Source organism: Chamaea fasciata, unplaced genomic scaffold (genome assembly GCF_029207755.1).
Source record: "Chamaea fasciata isolate MVZ Bird 193981 ecotype frontalis unplaced genomic scaffold, bChaFas1.0.hap1 SCAF_3, whole genome shotgun sequence".
Classification (NCBI taxonomy): domain Eukaryota; kingdom Metazoa; phylum Chordata; class Aves; order Passeriformes; family Sylviidae; genus Chamaea; species Chamaea fasciata.
The window spans coordinates 34,137,571-34,160,512 of record NW_027094088.1 but is presented as its reverse complement, the minus strand read 5'-3'; the positions used below and the strand labels follow the sequence as shown (position 1 = coordinate 34,160,512).

The 22,942-nt window shown below is 38.2% G+C and overlaps 1 protein-coding gene across 2 annotated transcripts in view; it reads right to left on the bottom strand.

Annotated features, from left to right (window-relative positions):
• PRKD3 (protein kinase D3) overlaps positions 1 to 22,942 on the bottom strand; it is a 42,746-nt gene that overhangs the window by 3,019 nt on the left and 16,785 nt on the right. For both annotated transcript variants that reach the window (XM_066178563.1, XM_066178564.1), the window contains exons 6-18: positions 21,865 to 22,054; positions 19,122 to 19,199; positions 16,955 to 17,138; positions 15,379 to 15,502; positions 12,496 to 12,573; positions 10,574 to 10,850; positions 7,361 to 7,413; positions 6,909 to 6,981; positions 3,921 to 4,027; positions 3,187 to 3,348; positions 2,619 to 2,717; positions 1,542 to 1,809; positions 559 to 644 (exon numbers count right to left, since the gene is read on the bottom strand). In XM_066178563.1, the coding sequence (XP_066034660.1) occupies positions 559 to 644; positions 1,542 to 1,809; positions 2,619 to 2,717; positions 3,187 to 3,348; positions 3,921 to 4,027; positions 6,909 to 6,981; positions 7,361 to 7,413; positions 10,574 to 10,850; positions 12,496 to 12,573; positions 15,379 to 15,502; positions 16,955 to 17,138; positions 19,122 to 19,199; positions 21,865 to 22,054 (1,779 nt within the window). The remainder of the gene's footprint in view (positions 1 to 558; positions 645 to 1,541; positions 1,810 to 2,618; positions 2,718 to 3,186; positions 3,349 to 3,920; positions 4,028 to 6,908; positions 6,982 to 7,360; positions 7,414 to 10,573; positions 10,851 to 12,495; positions 12,574 to 15,378; positions 15,503 to 16,954; positions 17,139 to 19,121; positions 19,200 to 21,864; positions 22,055 to 22,942) is intronic.

The window sequence follows — 22,942 nt, the reverse complement described above, 5'->3', positions numbered from 1 at the left end:
TCTGATTAAAAAAAAAACCAAACCCAACCAAAAAAACCCCAAAACCAAACATCCTCTCACAAGATGTCCCAACACTGTCCACAAAGAATAGTTCAAAATTAAATGGGCTAGTATCTAAGGCTGTCAAAGCAGCAAATAAACTCTATTCCAAACAAACCTGTTCTAAACCGACTACAATTACGGGACACACCAGGCTGTGTGTCCACTTCTGCACTGAGCAAACAATGTTTGTCTCCATGCTGATTTCACAGGGCTCCATGCACTCATCACTGCCCACAGTCGGGGGAAGCCAGAAGAGTAAACCCATGTTGTTGTCAGACAGAAAGGAAAAGGTGGAAGAGACAGTAAGACAAATTTCCCTTGAGGAAAGGAGCCATTCACAGATGGTCAGAACACTGGAGCACATCATATGCAAAGCTAAAACCAGAAGTACTCAAGCCTTCATGAATGCTTGTTAACAGAATGTGACACTTGCAGTTTTCATAAGCCCCAGAAGGATTTCAGCCAATAAAATTATTCTCCCATTATAAACACAGTGAAAAAGGCAGATGGGTTTACCTGTAACCATGGGTGACTAAGGGATTTGTCAACACTGAAACGTTTTCTCATCTTCACTTGAAGCAAATTGTTTATCAAATCAATGGCTGGCAAAGAACAAAAATTAAACTGTTTAAATATTAATCACTTCTCTCATCATTCACATGCTGCAGTAGAAATTAATCTTTTATGTGTGAGTGTATCCTCCAGTGAACTCCTTCAAATTTAACCAAGCTCTGGAATTTTATATTTAGCTTTGCTTATGTTAAATGAGGCTAAGAAATAGGGACGGGGTACATTCCCCCTACTTTTGATGGAAATACTAAAAGCTTTACTATGTTATTGGTTAATCTTTTTCCCTACTGATTTTAGTGATTTTCATAGAAGCTTGAGCATAATCCCATGTTCCACAACTGATACAGGTACTTCCAGTATTGTATGTCCTTCCACATCTACCTGTGTACTGATCATGTATTAACCAAACATGGTAACAACATATAACCAAAGCTGGCACTGGAGAGCTCTAGAGACCAGCCTTGTAAACCTCTAGGGTGTTCAGACCTGACACTTAAATCCATACTTCCTAATGTACAAACCAAAATTCCAGATTCAACTTTGAACCGTTTCTGTGATTATAGTTCAGATAAAATATGTCAGCATTCAGCAAATACCCACACATGAATTAACTTTCCTTTGAGACTTTTGGGAAGTGTCAGATTACTCATCCCACTCATCATGCATGAAATTCATTTCTCTTGCTAAATCTCCTGACTCCCCTGCCCCGAAAACAATCTAAAGCATTATATTTTGCAGTTTATCTTTCACAAATACATTTACCTCATATTTATCCACTTTGGCATAGTCTACTAAACAATACTAATTAGTCTACTAATCAAACTATCAATAATTTTCACACTCCTTCCTAAATGAACCTTGACGTTTAAGCACTTGAATGTGTTACCCACATACACAAACATCCTAATGGAGAAAATTAATTTCTTTACCTTCACTAGAAATTTCCTTCCAAGGATTTGGTGGGTACATAAACGCTGCATTTTGAATCTGATCATTGATATCCTCATCTTCATTAAATGGGAATGTACCACTGAGGCTCACATAGACAATAACTCCTACTGACCACATGTCCAAGGAGCGGTTGTAGCCTTTGCTCCTGAGCACTTCAGGGGCCAGGTAGGCAGGAGTGCCCACCACAGAGCGCCGGAACGACTTCTCACCAATGATGCGTGCAAACCCAAAGTCACACAGCTTCACCTGCAAAAGCAGCACAGTTTAAACTGAGAAATCTCTGCTTGACCTCACACCCTTTCTGCCATCACTTAAATGTATGTATGCAAACAGACACAAAACCCCATGTAAACCAATCCATCAAGGTTTTAGGTTGCTGAGTTTGCAGCATGCAGATCAGCCATGCTTCAGATCAAGACCTGAACTTGCCCTGCACAGACTCAGGTCTGAGGCATTTTGTGTATTACATGGCCACAAGTGTGCAAATAAGGAAAAAATATCTTGATTCCAAACCCAGCTCATTTTCAGAGGTGAATCCTCACACTTGAAAGGCACAGCATCAAAGTTAAAAAATGCACATGAATCCCAGCCAAATCACATTCCTCTTAATCGTATTCTAGAAGCTGGAGGCTTCGGCTACATGGAAATCAAACAATGAGTTTTAGCTTGAACTCAGACCCAGCCAGCTGTTGACAAAACATCCCAGTAAAAAGCTCTAACAGCTGGGACATGCACCAATCCTCAAATCTTCATGATCCTGCAACAGTTCCTTAACTTGAACACAGCAGGCACTTGTGGAGATAAAAGGATCCAGATCAAGTCCAACATGTAACCCCAAGTCAGTAAGTCCTCCTCAGAGGATAAGAAAGAGCAATGCACTAAAGGCACTTAGTGAGACAAGAGAAAAAGAAAAGACAACTACAAGACATGCAGTGCTTCAAGTAGTTCTAGAAACCAGTTGAAAATCCCACAAGAGGTCGCTTTTTAAGCAGCAATGTCAATATTGCTTTTAAAAAATGAATAGTAATAAAAAGTATTTTTTAATCTTCACTCACCTGAGGGAATGGTTCTGCTGATGCTAGTAGTACATTTTCTGGTTTTAAATCACAGTGCACAATATTCTTGAAGTGTAAATTCCTCAAAGCAACAAGTATCTACAAAACAAATGAACGCTTTCAGAACATATTCAAGCAGATCAAAAGTGTCAAAAGACACACACTAACCAATACAGCAATTTTTACCAACACAGTCCTCAAGAACTAACCCACATACACTGTGCAAGTACTGTTTTTTCCAGCCTACCAAGACTTGAAAACAAGGGGATTTACTTTCCCCAGCCTTTTTCCCCCCATCCTTCTGTGTCTTTTTGAATGCTTACTGTTTTGACATTCATCTTTAGATGTCCATATTAATGTTATGTCTTGGGCAAGAAGGGCCAAAAAAATTAACATAATTAACATTCAAAGTTCTTTTCTTGTTTATTCAACTTTCATTAGATGTGTAGCTCTCTATGCTGTCTCTTTTAAATAACAATACAGAAAACCCCTTCTCCAAATTCTCGTCTTATAATTACACAACCCAAATTTAGCCTTTCCTCTCAAGGCAGGGGAACTGACTGCTCACCTGAGTGACCATGAACTTAGTTATTCGTTCTGGAAGTCGACTTTTCTCACTGGAGAGAATCATCTCTAGCATATCCCCATGCAGCTTTTCCATCACAACAAAGACCCGTTCTGGGGTTTCAAACATACATTCCAGGTTCACAATCCCAGGGTGGTGCAAATTCTAAAACAAAGTAGCATAGGTACATCACTAAAACAAAACAATATGAAATATCCTGAATTACACAGAAATGCTGACCACAAATCAAAAAAAGTTAAATAGATACAGGTGGAAAAAAAAATCTGAGGAAAGAAACTAGCTTGAAACAAATGTCAACCCATGAAACATGCGAACTACTAAGGATAACTTGTTTAATACAAATTGGCTGCAATGATTAATTTTACAGTTGATGCATGATGCTCTGAACTCAAGTAACTGAGTATAAGAATAATACTCAAAGATTGAGGAGCCAGTAATGGAAAACAGCAGAAAATAATACTGAGAGAGAGAACATGGAGCCAAAGTACATGGCTTCAGTGGGATCCCCTGCAGCAGGGTAGATATCACCCCCAAGTTTTATACTCTACCAAGGAGACAGTAGTTCCTGCTTTTTTAAGATTCCCTCTTCCAAAAGTACTCAGAAATCACAGACGTGAATTTAAAAATCAATTCAGAACACTTACACTTCAATACAAAATCTCATTAATGGTGTATTTAAGACAAAACTCCACCATGATCCCAAAACACTTTAATACCTGGAGAATGGCTACTTCATTACGAAGCTGACTTTCCTGTTTAGTTGGAAACCTCATCTTGTCAATGACTTTGATAGCCACATCTCTTCCAGTCTTCCTGTGTTTTCCTAAACAGAAAGTCAGTGTCAGCCATCAACAGGTAGAAGCAATTCATAGCTCTAAAACATTACAGCAGAAATTCCTTTTTGGGGAAACCAGTATATTCCATCAAGTGTACAATATTACCATATTTAGAATTGCAAATGGTGTATGAGTAAAAGAAGTGATCAGCCTCCATAGGAATCCTGGAGTTTGAACTTAAACCAGTTACCACTCTGCTGTCAGGTACAAACACAATGACACTAGATGTATTGGGTGAAGTTTTAGCTTGTGCAAGGGACATGCACATGAGCAAGTAATTACTCCACAGAATATTGCCTCTCCTGTAAAAACAACAACAATCGAAGGCCAAAGTGAAGACAGATCTATAAACCCACTCCAGTGGTTTCATTCTTTCATGGACTCCACCTGCACAGGAAATTACGCACCTAATACTCTATGGGAACACGAGAGTAATTAGGTGCCCCAAAGAATTGCAACACATTTAACACCCAGGGCAGTCTGCTGTGATCAAAAAGCTCTAAAAGGCTGTGATAAGAAAAGGTGGTAAGAAAAATACCATGCTGACAGCAGCACATATTATTCCTCACTGCAACCTGCCTCAGCTACACGAGAAGCATTCTGCAACCCATAGGGAGGCTGTGTCCAGGGCTAAGTGAGGAGCTGTTAATGCTTCCCCAGCTGCTGAACTGGTTTCTTTCAGTCACATCACAGAGGTTAATGGGATCGCGCACTGCAAGACCTTGGAAATCTGAGACATTTATACTGCGCCATGACAGAACAGTAAGTCTGCACCAAAGTGTTACCCACTTAGTGAAGGGTTTGGAAGCCGTTTTAGAAGGGAAGACACACACAGCTACAGTGCAAGTCGCACTGCTGTGGGGAGCCCAGCTACACCTCAGCAGCCAGCAGCCAGCCACCCCTGCTGCTCCCTGGCCAGCACTGGTGCCAGGGCTTAGGCAGGGCACAGGAACTGCTCCACAGGCTGCTCTGCCAAGCAACTACTGCACCTGCCTTTAACACCATCACTGATAAAGGGCTTATCTCCACCAGGTGAAGGAAATTATACTGAAATGTAGCACAAATACTATCAATTACAAACTAGATGCAAAACACAGAAGGCAAATGCTAGATTGCTAAAGAATGTAAAGCAAACCAATCCATCTAACAAAACACCTAACTACACAAGCTAGGCCACAGCTAAAAATTGCCCATGAAGAGTAACAGAAAAGCAGCTTGAAAATTCCTTTTGTTAAATAGAACACAGCCAGCCAGTTTTCAGTGCAAGTTTTACATCAGTAAGAGAATGTCAAGAGTAGTTTTTTCTGTCTCCCTTTTTCAGATCTTTCAAACTAATCAAAATAGGAAAAGCAGAGGGAAACCATTCTCACTGATGCAGGAGTTGAATAACTGTATCCTGTGAGTTTTGATTTGCAATTTTGGAAATGTTTGTCAAGAATACGGGACACAAAAAAATACAACAAAAAAGAAAAACCCAATCCAAACCCCACAACAATGAAAGCAACTTAATTTTTCAATTAATTGTTACCATTATTTCAGTATGACTATACAGGTGCAGATAAGTCAATAACAGAAGTTACCAGATCTAGTCTCCCCAAATACCAGCAACAATTAAGCAGTGTGTAGAGCCAGCAAAACCATAGTCTTTTATATTGTCTTTTCATGCTCTTTCAGCTTGTGATTTCATATTAAGAAGCATATCCTATATGTCCTCATTCAGTAAAAAAAAAATAATGAAAGCTTTTTATAAGTGTTTATTACACTTACAAGCACCTGTAAGCATTGAATCATGCAAAATACCAAGCTGAGATTTATCTACAAAGCAATATAGGAAAAAAAATCCAATCATTAAAATAAGTGCCTGCATTTCTTAATTTCTATGCATAAGAGAGGAAGGACATTTTGATTCACACTACACTTTAAAAAATACAGAGGGGGCAAAAAAAACCTGACCTCTTCCAAGAGTGATGTAAAACAAGACCAAACTGTATTTCCACCAAGCAGTTTAGAAGTAATATAATATCTAACTACACAATTGGCACACAGAAAAATCATAGCCACAATACTTCCTGATTAGAAGGAAAACATGACAGAAGCAGAAAGATTACCACTTGTAAATCATTACTTATGACTTTTTCTTTCTTTCCAGATTTATGGTCTGTGGTTTTCTCAACACTTGAAATACAACACGAGATTTAAAAAAAAAGAGAGAGATAGAAACAGAGTTCATATGCATTTCTAGTATATCTTCTTTTTTTGTGATTACATACTAAAAACGAGTTATATGCTACAACAGAAGGTTTTAAAAACTAGGTGATAATACTAGATTTGAAACCTAGGACTAACACTTCTGGCAAAGAATACCTCTTTCTACTTTATCCCGCTGGGAGAAATTTTTTTGCATCAAGTATGTCAATAGGTTTGCATCCATACTGTCAAACCATAAACCCTGCGTTTTTCTAATTGCTTTTGGCCATATCTCTCAGGTGTCATTTAAAACAGGTATAACTGACAGAAAATATATGACTTCTACTACTGTAAAACACAAACAACAGTGTTAGAATTTGCAATTTAAAGAAATCATTAAACATGGCCAAATGAGATTGCTTCGTATTTAACTGTGGTCAAAATGCAATGCATATTCAAAACTGATTAGAATGCCAATGCAAAACTGTAAATGCCAGAATTTAACTGTAAGAAACACTGTACATAAAACAGCAGAGACATGCAGCAAAGTAATCCAAACAAAACTTTTAACAAGATACGCTTCACCTAGACATTCTAGTTACAGCTAAGTATGAAAAGGATAAATTTATCAAGCAGACATTCCACCTTAATAAATGCATAATGGAAAATAAAGTAATTTACCTCCATATACAATACCAAACTGACCAGAACCCAGCACTTCATCAGCAAATATTTGGTACACAGAGCTGATATCCTAATGCATGAAAAAAAGAAATCACAAATATCAGGAGCCATTAAAATGTTCAGGACCACATTAGTTATTACTGGCTAGGTGGTAATTATATTTGGCATTAATCAAACTCTGTAAAAGGTACCATCATTACACTGAATGGAATGGGAAAACACAACAAGCTTTTCCTGAAAAAGATCCACTGAGCTGCACCAAAAGCAGGGACACACATTCATAAAAACTACCAGCCATGGCAGGTAAGTAGGTTACCTCCTGCATGTAACATGGACTTCTTTACCTATAGTGCTCTGGTGTTGCTTTCTCATCCAGACACTGCTAGTACCAATTACCATGTAATACTCAGATAAATAAACAACACTGTAATACAATGCACATGACTCACCACATTCTCCTGGACCTGGCAATTTGAAACAGAGATGCTTAGAGACAATTCTTCTGCAATAAAGAAGATAAAGCCAAGTAAGTAAATAAAAGGGGCAGACTTTTTCCAAAGAGTGGAAAAATGAAACTCAACAAAAACCCTCTACTGACTTCTAACCCAGTATCAGTAAAAAGATTTTTAGCGTTATTTTCCAGAAACTTCATGCTCTGGAACTCATTAAATAAATAACCCTGGAAGTTTTGCTGAGAATATTTGTCTTTTTTTGTCCTATTCCTGATTACAAAAATAGCTGAACAACACAAGTGTGTAGACAATAGACAGCTGGAGAACCAAAAGCAGTAGCAATTGTATCATAGTTCATTAAATGAATAATGATTTCTGGTAGCAATAAAGAAAAATACAGGCAAGAGGAGATGGTAGATCCCTCATAGTCAAATGAATGGGGCTTCCTATCTTCTGTGCCACCAAGATATACAGAATTAATGCATAAGAAAAGGAAACAAATCAAAGAAACCAAGTAACAGAATAACTGTTACTAAAAAAGACAATGAAGCCCATAATATAGAAAAAATCTTCGCTTCATTGATAAACTACAGAGGCATATCAATCCTTGGAATATAAGGGCACATTCACATTCAGGAAGTGTTATTTCCAAGTAAAAGTATCAGATCAGGAATTCTTCAGTCTCCAGCAGACACTAACATGAATTTTTCATTACAGGAATAACATTGATGCACAGGCAAGAGATATACCAAGGAAGGCAGGAAATATCCTCTTTAGACTTTCCAAAGTAAAGCATCTCAGACTAACAGACATCTATCACTTAGAGTCTCTCTGAAGTCATTCCAGACCCAACTGGAAGTGTTCGTGTGTAACCTGGACCCTGACTTGTCAGTGGGGCTGGACTGGATGATCTCCAGAAGAATCTAAAAATTCTGCGATATTATGTTAACTTAAAGAAAAAAAAGCAATTAATTCATCTACAAGGTAGATAGAAAACACACTATTGACTTACTAGCACTTTGAAAAGAGCCTTTGTCATCCTAAAGAGAATTTTAAGAAAAAAGATGTCTGATTTTTGCCACCAGTGCTTTATCTCAAAGAAGAAATTTACAGAGAGAAGATAGGAACAAATACTAAATCTCAAAGACACCCTGAATTCTCCATCTGAAATATGAACTCTGAGTCTTGCATATGCCTACTGGTCATTGACTACAGTCAACTCAGTACAGAAGTAACTACACAGAATGCAGGGGAAAACAATCAAGAAGTCAGGAAAAAAAATCCCTAAGGTCAAAAAAACTGCTGCAAGGTAACTAGAAAATAAACATACAGTTTTTTAAAGTGTTTAACAGAACACACTGAGCACTAGTCCACAGATGGCTACAGAATGCGAAATAACTCAGAAGTAAAGAGTGAGTTATTCTTTCCAAATAAATTCCATTTTTCTAGTGTCTGAGATGTGCAAGAGTAAGGGCTAAGAAGTAGTCACTTATAAAGAAATTAGTAATGCCACAATTCAATATGCAATCTACAGCAGGTAAACAGCTTACTTTCTCTCTCATTTTGGCTCAGAATCACCCCACAAAGAAACACCCAAACAGCAGGTACATGGTTACAGAGGATTCTTTGCCATGGGTCAAACTGGAAGAACATCCTCATTTCTAACTACCTCTGGCCACAAGGTGGTATATAATAACTAGATAGTTTGACACTATAAATTCTCTGCTACTGCAAGTATTTCAAACACTAGCAATGTCTCCCTCCTCGTTTTAGTCTTTTCATTTAAAAGGCATGTATTTGAGACATTTTTTAAACTAAAATATAATTATCTTAAAGGCTCTTGAGATACATTTCATAATTCACAAATTGTAGGGAGAAGAGGAATGAACAGACATTTTGTGGCCTTCTGAGACTTTAAAAACCAACCTGAGTTGTCTAAAAATATATAAATGCCACTCTCCGACTCACAGTAGTTTCTTATACTCCTACAATCCTAAACATACTAAAATACTTCCTCTCAGCATCTACCACTGCAGTCCTATTCCCTATCAATGTCAATGAAATGTTATTATTTATATCTGGAAAACTATTTGTTTTGGAAAAATCAAGTGTCTTTCCAAGTCTGTCAGTAACAGTAAGCCTTAGGTGCTAGAAAACAAATAGAGTTTTGGTGTGTGTATATATATACATATATATATATTTATATATATGAAACTAAAACTTCCATCTCGAAAGTGGCACTTGATGTATGGATAAAGCCAGGTATGAGGTACCATCTCACAGGCATGTTTCTTCACTGTAATTAAACACCAATTCAGTACCGGCACTTCATAGTTTACTATTTTAAACCACTGCTTCATTCGCAGCAAGTGCCTTTACCTCACACTAGCATTTACATGTTCTTAACTGTTACTGATGCAGAGCAGCCAGATATCAGAGACAGAGAAACTGACCTCAGAATCTCCTGCAAAAGACAAGTTTACTGCAAGGAAATTAAAGAGTAGCTGGAATTCAAAACGAAACTAAAAAGTGAAAGCATAAACCTCAGTACAGAATGAGAAGGAATGTTGTTTCAAGGAATAAGGAGATGTCTTAAAAGAAAGAAAACAATAAGTTTAGTGGAGCCTTGATAATGAATATAATCCTATGCCAGAGGAAAAAAGGGAGGGAAGGTGCATGGAAAGAACAGGGTACTTTTTATAACTACCCACAGCTCAGAAAAAGTTTTTTACATCACTGATGGCACTTACATTGCAACACTAACTCCTTTTCTTCTTTTAGCTACTGACATCTCACAGAATTTAAAATCTATACATATATAGGTGCTAACATCAAAAAACATCAAAATTTAGTTCTTTCAAAGTGTATGCATATAATCTGAATATATGTAGTTAGTTATGTATATTAGAAATATCTAATCTGTGCTCCCTTTTTACATCTCTGTTTGTGTTCTTAGTGGTCCCACAATAAAACTCTGCCTTCTGCATTCATATTGTAAATCTGATTCTTTACTACTTTCTGCTACAACAGATTCAAGGATTTGCCCACCCTCCACAAACCTGAGGGTCACTTTTTAGAGACTCATGGAAAATGATGCACCTAATTCAGCAGATAATCAATACTTCACTCTAAATAAGCACTTTTCCCAAAGGAATCACTACCATCAGCAGCTTCAGCATATGAACAGCAGCGCCTTGTCTGCCTGCTTACTGTGATCTTTTCCTTGTCCTGCAGCAGTGCAAAGGCTAGGTTGAGGAGTGACTGGCATCAAGGCCTGGCGAATGGCTTTCTCCCAGCCCTGAGCTACGTCAAGTCCAACTCCAGAGGCAGCAAGAACTGGGCTGTGATGAGTGCTGCCATTGTTCTCGCCAACAAAGTACACCATCGTGTCAGTGATGATCTCAAAACAGTAGGGGTTGCTGCCCTGCACCACGTGTGAAAAATCTCGAGGCTGAGTCACCTGGAGAATTTCTGAAAGTGGAATCTCCTGAAGAAAGATATTAAAAATTAAAAAATGAAAATGCACATAATATTTTAATACACTAACCCTCATGTAACTTCAAGCATTGCAAAGAAACCAAATCAAATATATCAAAAAAACAAAATGGGAACATCAAGCTTCAAAAATAAATTCAAACTGCACATGACCATTGCCCACCCAGTTCTCTGAATTCCTATATACAAGCGTAGACAGACCATCAGGCCCACCACAGTTGTCTCTGTACAATTACTATTTTCTACTCAAGCTACATTTACATTCATCATGAGACACACCCCCAACTGCGTGGGTAAGTGATGCACAACCAAAGAATGACCATTTTCTCCTTGCAGTTTATACGGCTTAGGCAGAGAAGAGCATGAGGGGGAAGAAGTGGAACAGTAACATTAAGGAGAGGATGCAGTTACACAGGCTAATCAGTAAGCACTGCTTTGTGCATCGGAATCGTTTGGAGTAAAGATTCTCTTTCATACAGACATTAGCAGGTATCTGCATACGTTTATTATCCTCCACCTGGTCAGTTTAAGACCACGGTACAAGAGTATTACGGAACAGATCTGAAGGAAGAAATGGTTTCGAGTTCACACTAGCTGGAGGAGGATATTCCGCATCCATGGGAAGGTGCAGGTGCACATCACTTGTAAGAGTAGTGAACAAGCAGGTGAACACCAGGCAGGCATTAGGAGGATAAGAGACAGCAGCTGATTGAGATGAAGAGCAAATAAATGTAAAGGCAAAAACTGTGAATTACTCTAACAGCAAAGACAAACAATCAAATCTAAGCAGTTAAAACAAGGGATGCAAAGGGGCAAGTGAAAAGACTAAAAGCAGTGATAAAATGGAACAACAAGCAAGGAACGTATTTTACCAGCTGTGTTTTGAATGCACAGGGCAATACAAGTATCAGAGAGGTCTGAGAAGAGACTGCATTGGTCAAGATAGGGATGAAAAGGATCTGGGCAAGTTTAGCTGGGTGTACAGAGAAAAGGCTTGATCTTAGAGATGTTATAAAGGAAGAAGCTGCAAGATTTGGACCCCCACCTAAAGGTATAAGACAAGAAAGGGAAAAGTCCTGTTTACACATTCAAATGCATTTTCTGAATATTCCACCACCAAACACAATCCTACATTGACAACACACTAAGCTTCATTTATACAAACATAAGGCTATACAGTAAATTTTCCTCTAAATCTTGCTTGAAACTTTTAGTTGTACAATAGGGAGTAATTTAATTTGAGGAACGTTGAAATAAAACACATAAGCATGCAAACTTTCAGTCACTACTCAGAGAACACAAAAATCCAAGCCTTCATTTGACTGGTGGCCAAAGAAATTCTCTGGTAATTGAGAGGAAAGCTTAATATGCCAGGTAATTCAGGAGAACAGTACATGCAAAAATGTAAGGAGAGACATACTCAAGGGAATTAGAGCAGGAGCTGCAAGCAACTTCTCAGAGTTAGTCTTGGTCCTTCTCACTTACAGGCTTTGGGCAACAATTAACCTGGTCACAGTTTTGATTCAAAAAGAGATGGGAAAATGGAGATAATACATAAACTGCTCACAAGTAGATTTCATATCTATAAAGCACTGAATAAATCAACTGAAACATAATTATTACTCATCATTAATTACCTTGTAATATTTTGTTCCAGATTCATTTTGAAATAGTGTAAGGCATTTGCTGTCCAGTCTCCAGTAATGTCTTTTTCTCTACAAAATGCACAGTACAATTACATAAGAAATAAAACTCTCATATGGCTTTTTCTATCTCATTATTTAAATAAAAAATGTTTTACATTACTGTGATAATCATTCAAAATTAATCTACAGTTTAATCTTAAGACTACAGAAATTAAAAAATAAACTTTGGGAATAAAGACTGTTTTAATTGAAGAAGAAGCTCAAAAATTATTTCCACGAGCTAGCAAAAATATCACTTACCTTACAGCAAAAGCAGTGATAACAGGAGTTACCTCATATAGGAAAAAACAGTTACTAGACAGGCTTTACTCCAGGTGCATATTCTCACAAAATCTGAATTATTTAAATTTAGCGACAACTGTGGGAGTCATGCTTTCTCCCTCCATGCCCTCATATCAACATTGCAAAGGTTCAAACACTGAACAAGCCTTGTTAGTCCTTAATTCTTTTGTCAATACAGTGGCAAAACAGACACATTATGAGATTCAAATGAAAAAAATATGTTGTGGGAAAAAAGAAAACCAAGACAGACTAAATAGACATTTGCTGGAAGTATCCACCAACAAGAAATCTCCCTCAACAAAAAGTAACATGGATTAACTGTTGTACATAATTGTCTTGTAATTTAAGCAGAAGAACATTCCTCAAAACAAAGAAGCTTTTAGAAAGCTAATATTGCTGTATGCATCTCAGATACATTGCTTGCACCACGCTCATACAGTCAGAAAACCACTTCCATTTTTCTGGGACAAAAATCCAAGACGCTTACCTTTAACTTAGGATGACAAAGTTTGAAATATTTTTCTATTATATTTTTATTTCATAAACTTTGTCATATTAAAAGCAAACGTTTTGGGGTTGGTTGTTCTGGTTTTTTTTTTACATATTTAAGCAGAGCTTAAATCACTTCATTCAAGGAGAAGCTAAGTCTACCTATAGGAGTTAGACAAAGAAAACTAGATCAGAAATGGATTTAACTAAAAGGAATTTCCAGACAGCACTGGGACAGTGGGTGAAACCAAAAGGGTAAACCCCTCCTTTTGACATATATGCTCTTTATTAAATCATGAATCAGGAAAGACTTTGGAGGAGAGGAATTAAGGAAAAGGCTGGTAACTTAGGAATTCAAAATCTGCCCCGTACCCTACTCTGCAAGGATGGGACCAGGGTCAGACAGAGTAAAGATGATGATACAGAAACTTTTCATATTAAAGAGTGAAACATCTTGTTATCCAGGGAGCACAAGAAGCACACAGATCCTGCTCTTAAAATGAACCTGTCTGGAACTGATAGGAAGTCCAGTTGTTTCAGGAATAGGAAACACTCTGACTGACATTGCTGAGAATGGAACTGTCAAGGGAAATAGCCGATGTTGTAATGCCCAATACGGAAGTCTCCTCCCACTAGGAAGCCCTGTGAGATCGTTTGGCTGGAGGTACCATACTTCGAGTCAGGATACTCCATGTGACTGGCCTTTTTCAGTTGATGTCATTGAAGCAGCAGCCAGACTGACAGATGAAGAAAATCAAACTAAGCTAAGGTGTTTCATCAGGTCACTGTTCTAAGGGGAGGTTAAAAAAAAAATCCATGGAAAAACATTCTGGTTAAAAAACCACACTGGTTTTACTGAAAGTTTAAATCAGAGCTGAATACCACGTCTGCCCTGAACAGTTCTGCTAGGACTATTCACCTTTATCTGCTGCCTGGCCTTAGTTTTTCCAAAGCCAGCTGATGATAATTGTGACTTTTATGTAGTCTTGGCTGTAGCCACACACAAAATACACTGGATACTTATTCTGGATTGCAATAAATACATCTAGGTATTAGAAAACTGTACCTTAAAGAAATGGTTTATAAGGTAGTTTCACAAAGACCATTTACAGCAGTCAGTTCAGCTGACAATCACAAAAAATGAAAACATCACATTAATCTGAGCTGCCTATCCCCCTTAACTTGATCTCATCAGAACTTAAATAACTTTGCTTCTCTAAAATCTCTAAATCTCCTTCAATCAGATGCCACAGAGATAAAGAATTCAAAAGTATTTCTGCTGCCTTTCATGGACAGTCTCAACATGCCATAATGCTCTCCATGAGACCTGGGAACTTCTTAAATTCATCCTTTTTATTCATCTACCAAAACATAAGAGGATTCATTTCCTGCCATCAGACAATAGTAAGGAACCCCGTTATTTTGCCTTGTCTTCCTCCTCAATACACAAAACCAAGTACCTTCCCTACTCAGTTAAGAGCTCATTACTGGTAGCACTGGCAACAAACAACAAAGTCTTTTTGGAGGATGCTTCCATACCCAAGGACATACAGTCAAGCCACAACTCTTAAAGTGAATTGCTAGACGAATTAAGGGCTGCCATATCTACACATAACTATTTACAAACACCTAGATCATTAAAATAGTCCTCTCAACAAATTCAGTACACATAATATTTTTATGGTTTCCACCTTTTCATGTAGTAGAATAGAAAAAGAGACACAAGTATTTAGTTTGACTACTAAAGAGAAAGAAGACAGAAGGAAATTATTCTAAGTTACCTTCTCAGGAAAACTGAAATACTACACATGCAATTCATTTGAGACAATGTAGAGATGCTTTTCCTTCTTAGCACGGAGAAGGAAAAGTACAGTTCAATCACCATATAAAAAATCTTGAATATTTACAGTTTCTCCCTTGAACCAGATTTCTTTACAATGAACATAACAGCTAAGCTCTTTCAAATGGTACTCTAAATCAGAAATAAAATACACTAATTTAGAGAAATAACTTAATTCAGTTTAAGAAACTGAAGCAACTGACCAGGTTGTCTCTACTAGTGTAGTGGACCATCCATCCTTCTTTCACCATCGTACTGCTCTTCCTCTTTGTGTGTTTGATTGACTGTACAACTCGCATGAGAGGAATATTATTGCTTGTAGACGGACTAAAAAGAAGATACAACAGTTTAATATACAACAAGTTAAAATACAACAGAACTGCAACTATACTTGTTTTACACATTTAGTCCATAATTTTCAGAAACAGACAACCTTTTCTTCCCATACATATTTAGTTGATGGATGAATTTGATAAGGCATCTGAGCTCCTACTAGGTCTCCTAGGGCAAATATTGCAATATTTAAGGAACAGAGAAGAAACACATTGGAGTGGGGACACCTACAGAAATCATCTTCTCTCAAAACAATCTGCTGCGACTGCTGGTCTTTTATGCTATTTTACACCACAGAAATATAACTAACATTAGCATAACTACCATTTCTTCTTGTCTATGCAAGTTGATTATGCTGCTTCAGAATATTGCTGCTAATGAAGGTCCCTATCAAAGCAAACTTTTAACTTACGAAAACATAAACCACGGTGTGTTAACTCAAATCACAACTGCACTAGAAGATTCTATCAATACTAAGGTACATTAACTGTCCTGCAGACAAGGGTTTGCTAATCTCTAATACTCTGAGAGAGCGATTAATTAAACATACAGTTTTAATAGCACTGAGGTGCCTGCCTAACACCAGAGCTCTACATGTGGCACTAACAGACAGATACGCAAACACAGAACATGAGGTGGTTTCAAAACAAAAAATGTAAGGATGCTGTTACACTACAGAATTGGCTACAGAATGCTGTCATGCCAAAAACCCGAATTGCTTCTAATCTGATTAGAAATAAATGGAAAAATCCTTGCTTCTCACTCAGGAGATCCTTGAGCTATAAATCACTGAAAGTTGGGAAGTATCATTATATGCTCTCCCTCACAAATTTGCCATTAAGCCCTGAGCTACAGTAATGCTTAGTTTGACCAAAAACAACTGCACCTATCTTAGGAAGAATGACTAAGAAATTCAGGATGATACTGCTCAGAGTAATAGAGAAATAAAAAGATCAAATTTGATTTAAGGAACCATGCTAATAGTTATTGGATAAAAGACTTCAGAAACAATCACTTTCAAGATAAATAAAGCAAACTATTGCAGAATGTGCATAGACTATGATGCCAATATTAAAATATCCCAACTAATACCTTTTACATCCATACATATATAACAGTAACTAAATTAGGCTCAAGTCACGGAGACCTTAAGCATGCATTAGCCTTGTTAAGCCACAATAATCTGGTTGTATTTCTTCAATAACTGTCATAGCATAACACTTTTTCCAATTAGAAGAGACTATATTCTTTTAGTCTACTTATGTTTTAGATTTTCTTGAGACAGGAGAGTATTACAAAGTATTTTCAAGCCAAAAAAAAAAAAAAAGAAACCCCAGACAAAGGAAAATTACACTTTCAGCAATAAAACTGGGCTAACTGGAAACATTTTGCTCACGATATTGAGTAATGTACATCCTGAGCAAAGAAATCTATCCCATAACTTACCTGATTGTTTTGACAGCTTCCTCATCTTTGTCTGTATCAAGGTCAGATGGATCCATAAAAAAGATTTTGTCCTCCGGAGGAGAGGGCTCTTCAGCATCATCTAGAACTCGACTACCATCACTGTTCATTTCACTGCTATCAACTTCCATTGGCATATCCAAGTCCTGGCCTGGGCTAGCAGGTTCTGGAAACAACACAAGTCAGACATTATTTCAAACACACAACATTAAAAAAAAAAAAAAAAAAAAAAAAATCCTCCAAAATCCCTTTTTTTTTTTTTTTTTCAGTTCACACTTATAGAAATAAACATAAAACTATATTCACAGTGTACAAAATCTTCACATTTTTGCTATAAGATGAAGAGTATGCTAATGAGCATTACCAATTTCATTTTGCTAAATGTCAAGGCAAGACAGACCCAACTAAAAACAGGAACCATACTGAAAGAAACAGAGTGAAAAGCTTAAAGTCTAAACCTAGATCTCATTATGTAATTCTATTCCACATGTCATCAGAACAAAGTAACCTTTTGATGGCTAGAGATGACCCAGAGAATTATTGCAGTGCGAATGAAGTTCTCCATTAACAGAAACCCAACCCAGCTCTCCCTGCCCTTGTAGTTCATAACAAGAAAAGTAAGAAACGGGGGGCTGTGGAATTGCAGGAAAAGAGAAAAGCAGAACAGATCTTATTTACCTCTGATTTTCTGCAGGCAGAAATTTAGTGTTTTCAAAAGCTGTACAACTGGTACTGTAGAAAACTAAGAATTAAGACATAGAAATATCTTCATCTGTAGCCTTTTTATGGTTTTTTTTTGTTTGTTTGTTGGTTTGTGGGGGGTTGTTTGTGTGTTTACCTGGGGTGAGTTCAATTAAGATTGGGAGAAAGAACAAAAAATAAATTGTTCCTTACGTCTTCAGAAGAATTGCATGAAACCGTAGTTCCCAAACTATGTGGCCTTTAGCACCTTAGCATCACAAGGGCAGTAAAACCAGGCTGCAGCAACATCATGTTGCACATTGCTGTTCGCCAACCTCAAGATCCAGGAAAGAGCCTGGGAGCTGGAGAAAGCTGGCATGAATGCATGGGATATACTGTGCAATGGCAACAGACACACATAGCTAACACAACTGCTGCCCCAGCCTCTGAATCAAGTTGTACAGTTTGATGCGATTTGCTCCACATCACCAATTTTGTTGCACTACAAAATGTGTGACAAGGCAACACAACCACAGAATGGCTGAAGTTGGAGGAGATTTTTAATTGTCACCTGGCCCAACAACCCCCCCGAGTTCATTTCTCCAGTCTGTTGAAGTCCCTCTGGATAGCAGCACAAACCCTCTGTCGTATCAGCCAGACCTCCCATCCACCTGCAAACTTGCTGAGGGTACACTCTGCCGCATCAAGATCATTAATAAAGATGTTGAACAGGACTGGACCCTTTCTTGGCCCCTGGGGTACACCACAAGTTACTTGCCATTGATAACCATTCTCTAGGCCCACCCATTCAATCCATTTTTATTCCCTATCTGCTCATCTATCCCATATTTCATCACTTTAACACTGGGCTAAAACTTATAAAAATACACTAATCATCCTTCCACAAAGTGCTCCGCACACTGCCCTTTCAATTCTGCAAGGTCTATTCAGAAAGCAGTCCTACTTCACTGAGGTTTCCAGAACTTAGAGCTCTCTCTTTTGATTTGGCTTGGGCTTTTACTCCTTTCTCTTTTATCTCAAACACCTCAGCTAACTCTGGCCAGTAAACATCATGGATTTTAACTCATGGATATGAGAAAGTTGTAAAAAATGGTACATTTCTTCAGATATTGGTGTTTTAAAGTATATAATTAATGGTGAACAATGAGCAGACTGATCACAACCAATCTTCAAATTTTGTACTTTGGGGTGCCTTCTAGATTTTTCATTTCCATTGAGCAATCCCAAGCAAAGCAGAGTGAACTTGTCAAGACAGATTAAGTGAATTTAAGTCACCAGAGTGTAAGTTTTACAGTGAATCTTTTTCATTTTTACTGACCTCCGTGAAAAAAGCGGCAAGATAAATAAAAAGATGTCAAATATTCAGAGATGAGGGAACGAAATACTAGTGCATCTTATTAAGCCTCAAAAGATCTCTCACTTTTTGAAAGCATGTTTCTCATCTTACCTCCATTGAAAATAACCTCTCCAAGACAGTCTCGAGGTACTTTAGGTGCACAGCGTTTGTGGCAGTTGAATCTGCAATCTAAAACAGCAGATAAATAAACTCATGACACCAGAACCTCACTCTCACTTGGACACTAGTATTTATCATGCACTTCGTCCAACACAAACTTCAATCCAGATCCATACACTTGCATTTAACTGAAGACAGCACCAATGAGGTCACCTTCAGAAGGAAATGAACAATCTTGTTCTTATGTCACATGTTGATTTGTCCCACCACTATTTATTATGTCAGTACTTCCCCTTCCAGTACAAAATGGTTTGCTACTTCTGTAGCTTTTTCTGCAGCTATTTTTCCCTCATGATGTAATTTCTCCCATTCTTTCATTTGTTCCACATCCTTTTTTCCATTGCTATATGATTTAACTGTCTCATCTCTAACATTTTTCCCTACCTGCCAACTAAGGCTTGCAGACCTCAGATGACTCTACGATCACACAACTACATCAGAGCAAATATATTCTTGCAGTAAATCCTGAAGTCCAGTTCCTGTCTCATTCAGGTTACAGATTTGCCTGGCTACTCAAGCTCCATTTCTTGCTGACACAGGGCAGGCAGAATAACATTACGTCCAGATTTGGCCTGACATGGAGATGGAATCTCACCTGGATGTGTGCCATTTCTGCACCCAAGGTATCAGACGTAGCCTACTGAACAAAGTCCAGCATGCAACATTACTGGTATTAACAGGAATTTCCTTTTAGTAGCATCCCTGTGATTTTCAACTCCATTAACACCACGAATTTCAAAACTCCCTGCTGCTCCCACAACTGTTTTCATATTGTTAATTTAGCCTCTTTTTGCTATCCAAAGCAAGCTCAACGTGTTTTTCTTTCACAAGAGAAAAACCATTCTCTCTCCATTTTTAGTAGCAGAGGAGCCAAATTCTGGAGCAGAATACAATACTGCTCAGCTTCTGAGTGCCTAAAAGGATGCATCCTAGGAGACCCATGAACAGTCTTTTTTACAGCCGTGGCTTCAGTCTGTATTATGGAACACAATTACTTCACTACTTTAAAGGAGGCTAGAAGAAACAGAAGAAACATTTCAAATCCTGTCAGGAAACTAGAAGACTGAGTCTATCCTAATAAACTAACTACATTCAGAAACATTCCTGGATATTGTGATGCAATTATCTAGTCTAGTAAATAGTTACAAACATCCCCTAGGAGGCCTTTGGCCCACAGCATTAGCATAATCCCAAACAGTTCCAAAATCTAGCTCATAAACCAGAGCATCCTATGAAATTACTCCAAACAGGCAGTCTGCATAGAGCCACCCAGGCTGGGATGCTAAGAAAACTTGTTCATGGATACGGGTCACTCTGTCCCAGCTGATCTCAGTGTCCAGGAATGTTTCTGGGCACATTTATTAACAAAAAATACAGCCTTAGCATCTCAAACATCATCCTCAGAGCCCAAACAGCAACCTGAATTAAATCAAGAAATCCAGGGCTCTTATGGGTAAATCAGAAACATAAAACTACTAAAAGACCCTAAGCTTTGTGAATGTGCACAAGTTGGTGGGAAACGTTAACAATCTGTAGGAGAAGTCTATATGAAAATATTTTAACCGCTTGATATAAATTCCTGATATATTAAAAATAAGTAAAGGATCTTACTGCATAAATAGAGGCCTAACAGACAATTATTTCTGTCCTGCACATATACATAGCATTTCTCTAGGCTTGTTTTCCATGCATAAATGCTTACAATATGCATACAAATAGTATTTTTATCTAGTGTCATTCAATTCCCTGAAACTGATGTGGTAGCCCCATTTGTTCAGCTGAATACAGTCACAGAAATTGTTTATGGCTAGCAGCATCCATATGTTAAAACTACAAGGCATCCTTTTCAGGCTTCATTGTTTTTGTATCAAGTATATCCAAGAGACACACTGACTGGAAAAATATCAAAACCAGTATAGGATGCAGACTTCAAACAGACAACAAAGACTGCAAATAACAACAGAAACGAAAGATAAAACTACTTCCTTACTTACACGAGACAGCAGTATTACTAGTCAAAAAAAAAGTTAACACAGCTCTAAGCTTACATTTCTTTTTCTCCTCTAATAAAGCAAATTGAAAATGTATTAAGTGACCTCTCAAAAAGCTGACCTTTGATACTCCCATTTGACAAACTCACACGAGAGAACAATGCTGACAGATCTGCACTAACTAGTAATAAAAAGCCAGAAGGAGATCACACTAGTTACGCCCTAGGAACCACATGGAAGAGCCAGAGAACTGAAGCCATGCATGTTTACATATGCTACGTAAAAACCATGCAAGTTCAGCACAGGCACCTACCTCTAAAAGGTAATAATCAGTATCCTGCACTAGAATAATACAATGAAAATTCAAAAACTCTTTAGTGGTCAGTCTACAATACAGATATTGAACAAAAGGAAGCATTTCCCATTTTTATTAATTCATAATTATCCTTCTAGAATTAGAGTGTTTCCAATCTACACAATTAAATGTTATTTTTCAGAAAAATGTACAATGCACAGCTTTACTACAATGAAAGTGAGGGCTGCTGTGATCTTCTGAAAATTATGCAATTTTTCAAAAATTACACCTCCCTCTTTTGCAGTAAACAGCCACCTAAGTTGCAATCAGCTTTAAATACATGACCTTTACTGAAATTACCTGCTAGGGCAGAAAATGAAATGTTTACCTTTACACTGCATTCCTTGGCGAAAAAGGCCCTTAAGCAGCCGCTTGCAGTACTGGCAGATGGTGGGACGAGTGTAAGAGTGAACAGCAAAGGTGTGGGGGACCTTCACTCTGCAAAGCACCATCTTATCCATCCAGATGGGGCGGCCACTCCAAGAGGGAATCCTCTTACTAGGTTCTGGGCAGCAACGCTGGAATAAAGAAGGAATACATCATTTGCACCAGAACAGTTCTACTGCCATGACAGCTTTGAAAAGTCACAGCATTCAGGTGAACTGGAAAAAGGCAAAACCTGCACCCATTTTTAAAAAGGACAGAATGGACAACCCTGGGCACCACTGACCTTTCAGCCTTCCCTCTGTGCCTGGGAAGATCACAGAGATCCTACTAGAAGCTATGCTAAAGTACATGAAGGACAGAGAGGTGATTCAGGACAGCCAGTGGCCTTCCATGATGGAGTGACCCCAACAGTGGAAAAGAAAAGGGCTACAGATGTCATTTATCTGGAATTCTGTAAAGCCTTTGACATGGTCACCGCAACATCCTTCACTCTAAAGTGGAGAGATGGATTCAATGGGCAGACAGGAGAATAAGGAATTGGCTGGATGGTCACATCCAGAGGGTAGTGGTCAATGGCTCAGTGTCCTGAAAGACTTCAGTGACAAGTGGTGTCGCTCAGGGATGACACCGGGACCAGAGCTATGAAATGTCTTTACCAATGACAGGCAGTGGGAACAAGTGCAACCCTCAGCAAGTCTGTGGATGTCATGCAGCTAAGTGCTGCAGCTGGCACACTGGAGGGACACGCCATCCAGTACGACCTGGATAAGCTTGAGGAGTGGGTCCATGTGAAATTTATGTGGCTCAAGAAGGCCAAGTGCTGGCACTGCACAGCTTGGGGACTGGTGTCAGCCCTGCTGGGAAGGACTTGGGGCTCATGGTAGATGAAAAAAAAATGTCAGTGGGGCTGTAAGGGAAGTGTTGGCTCCAAAAGTGACCAGACAAGAAAGCAACCTGGCCAAGAAGCTTTAAGAGGACATTCTGGTACTATAAAACAAAACCATGAAAACACCAGATGG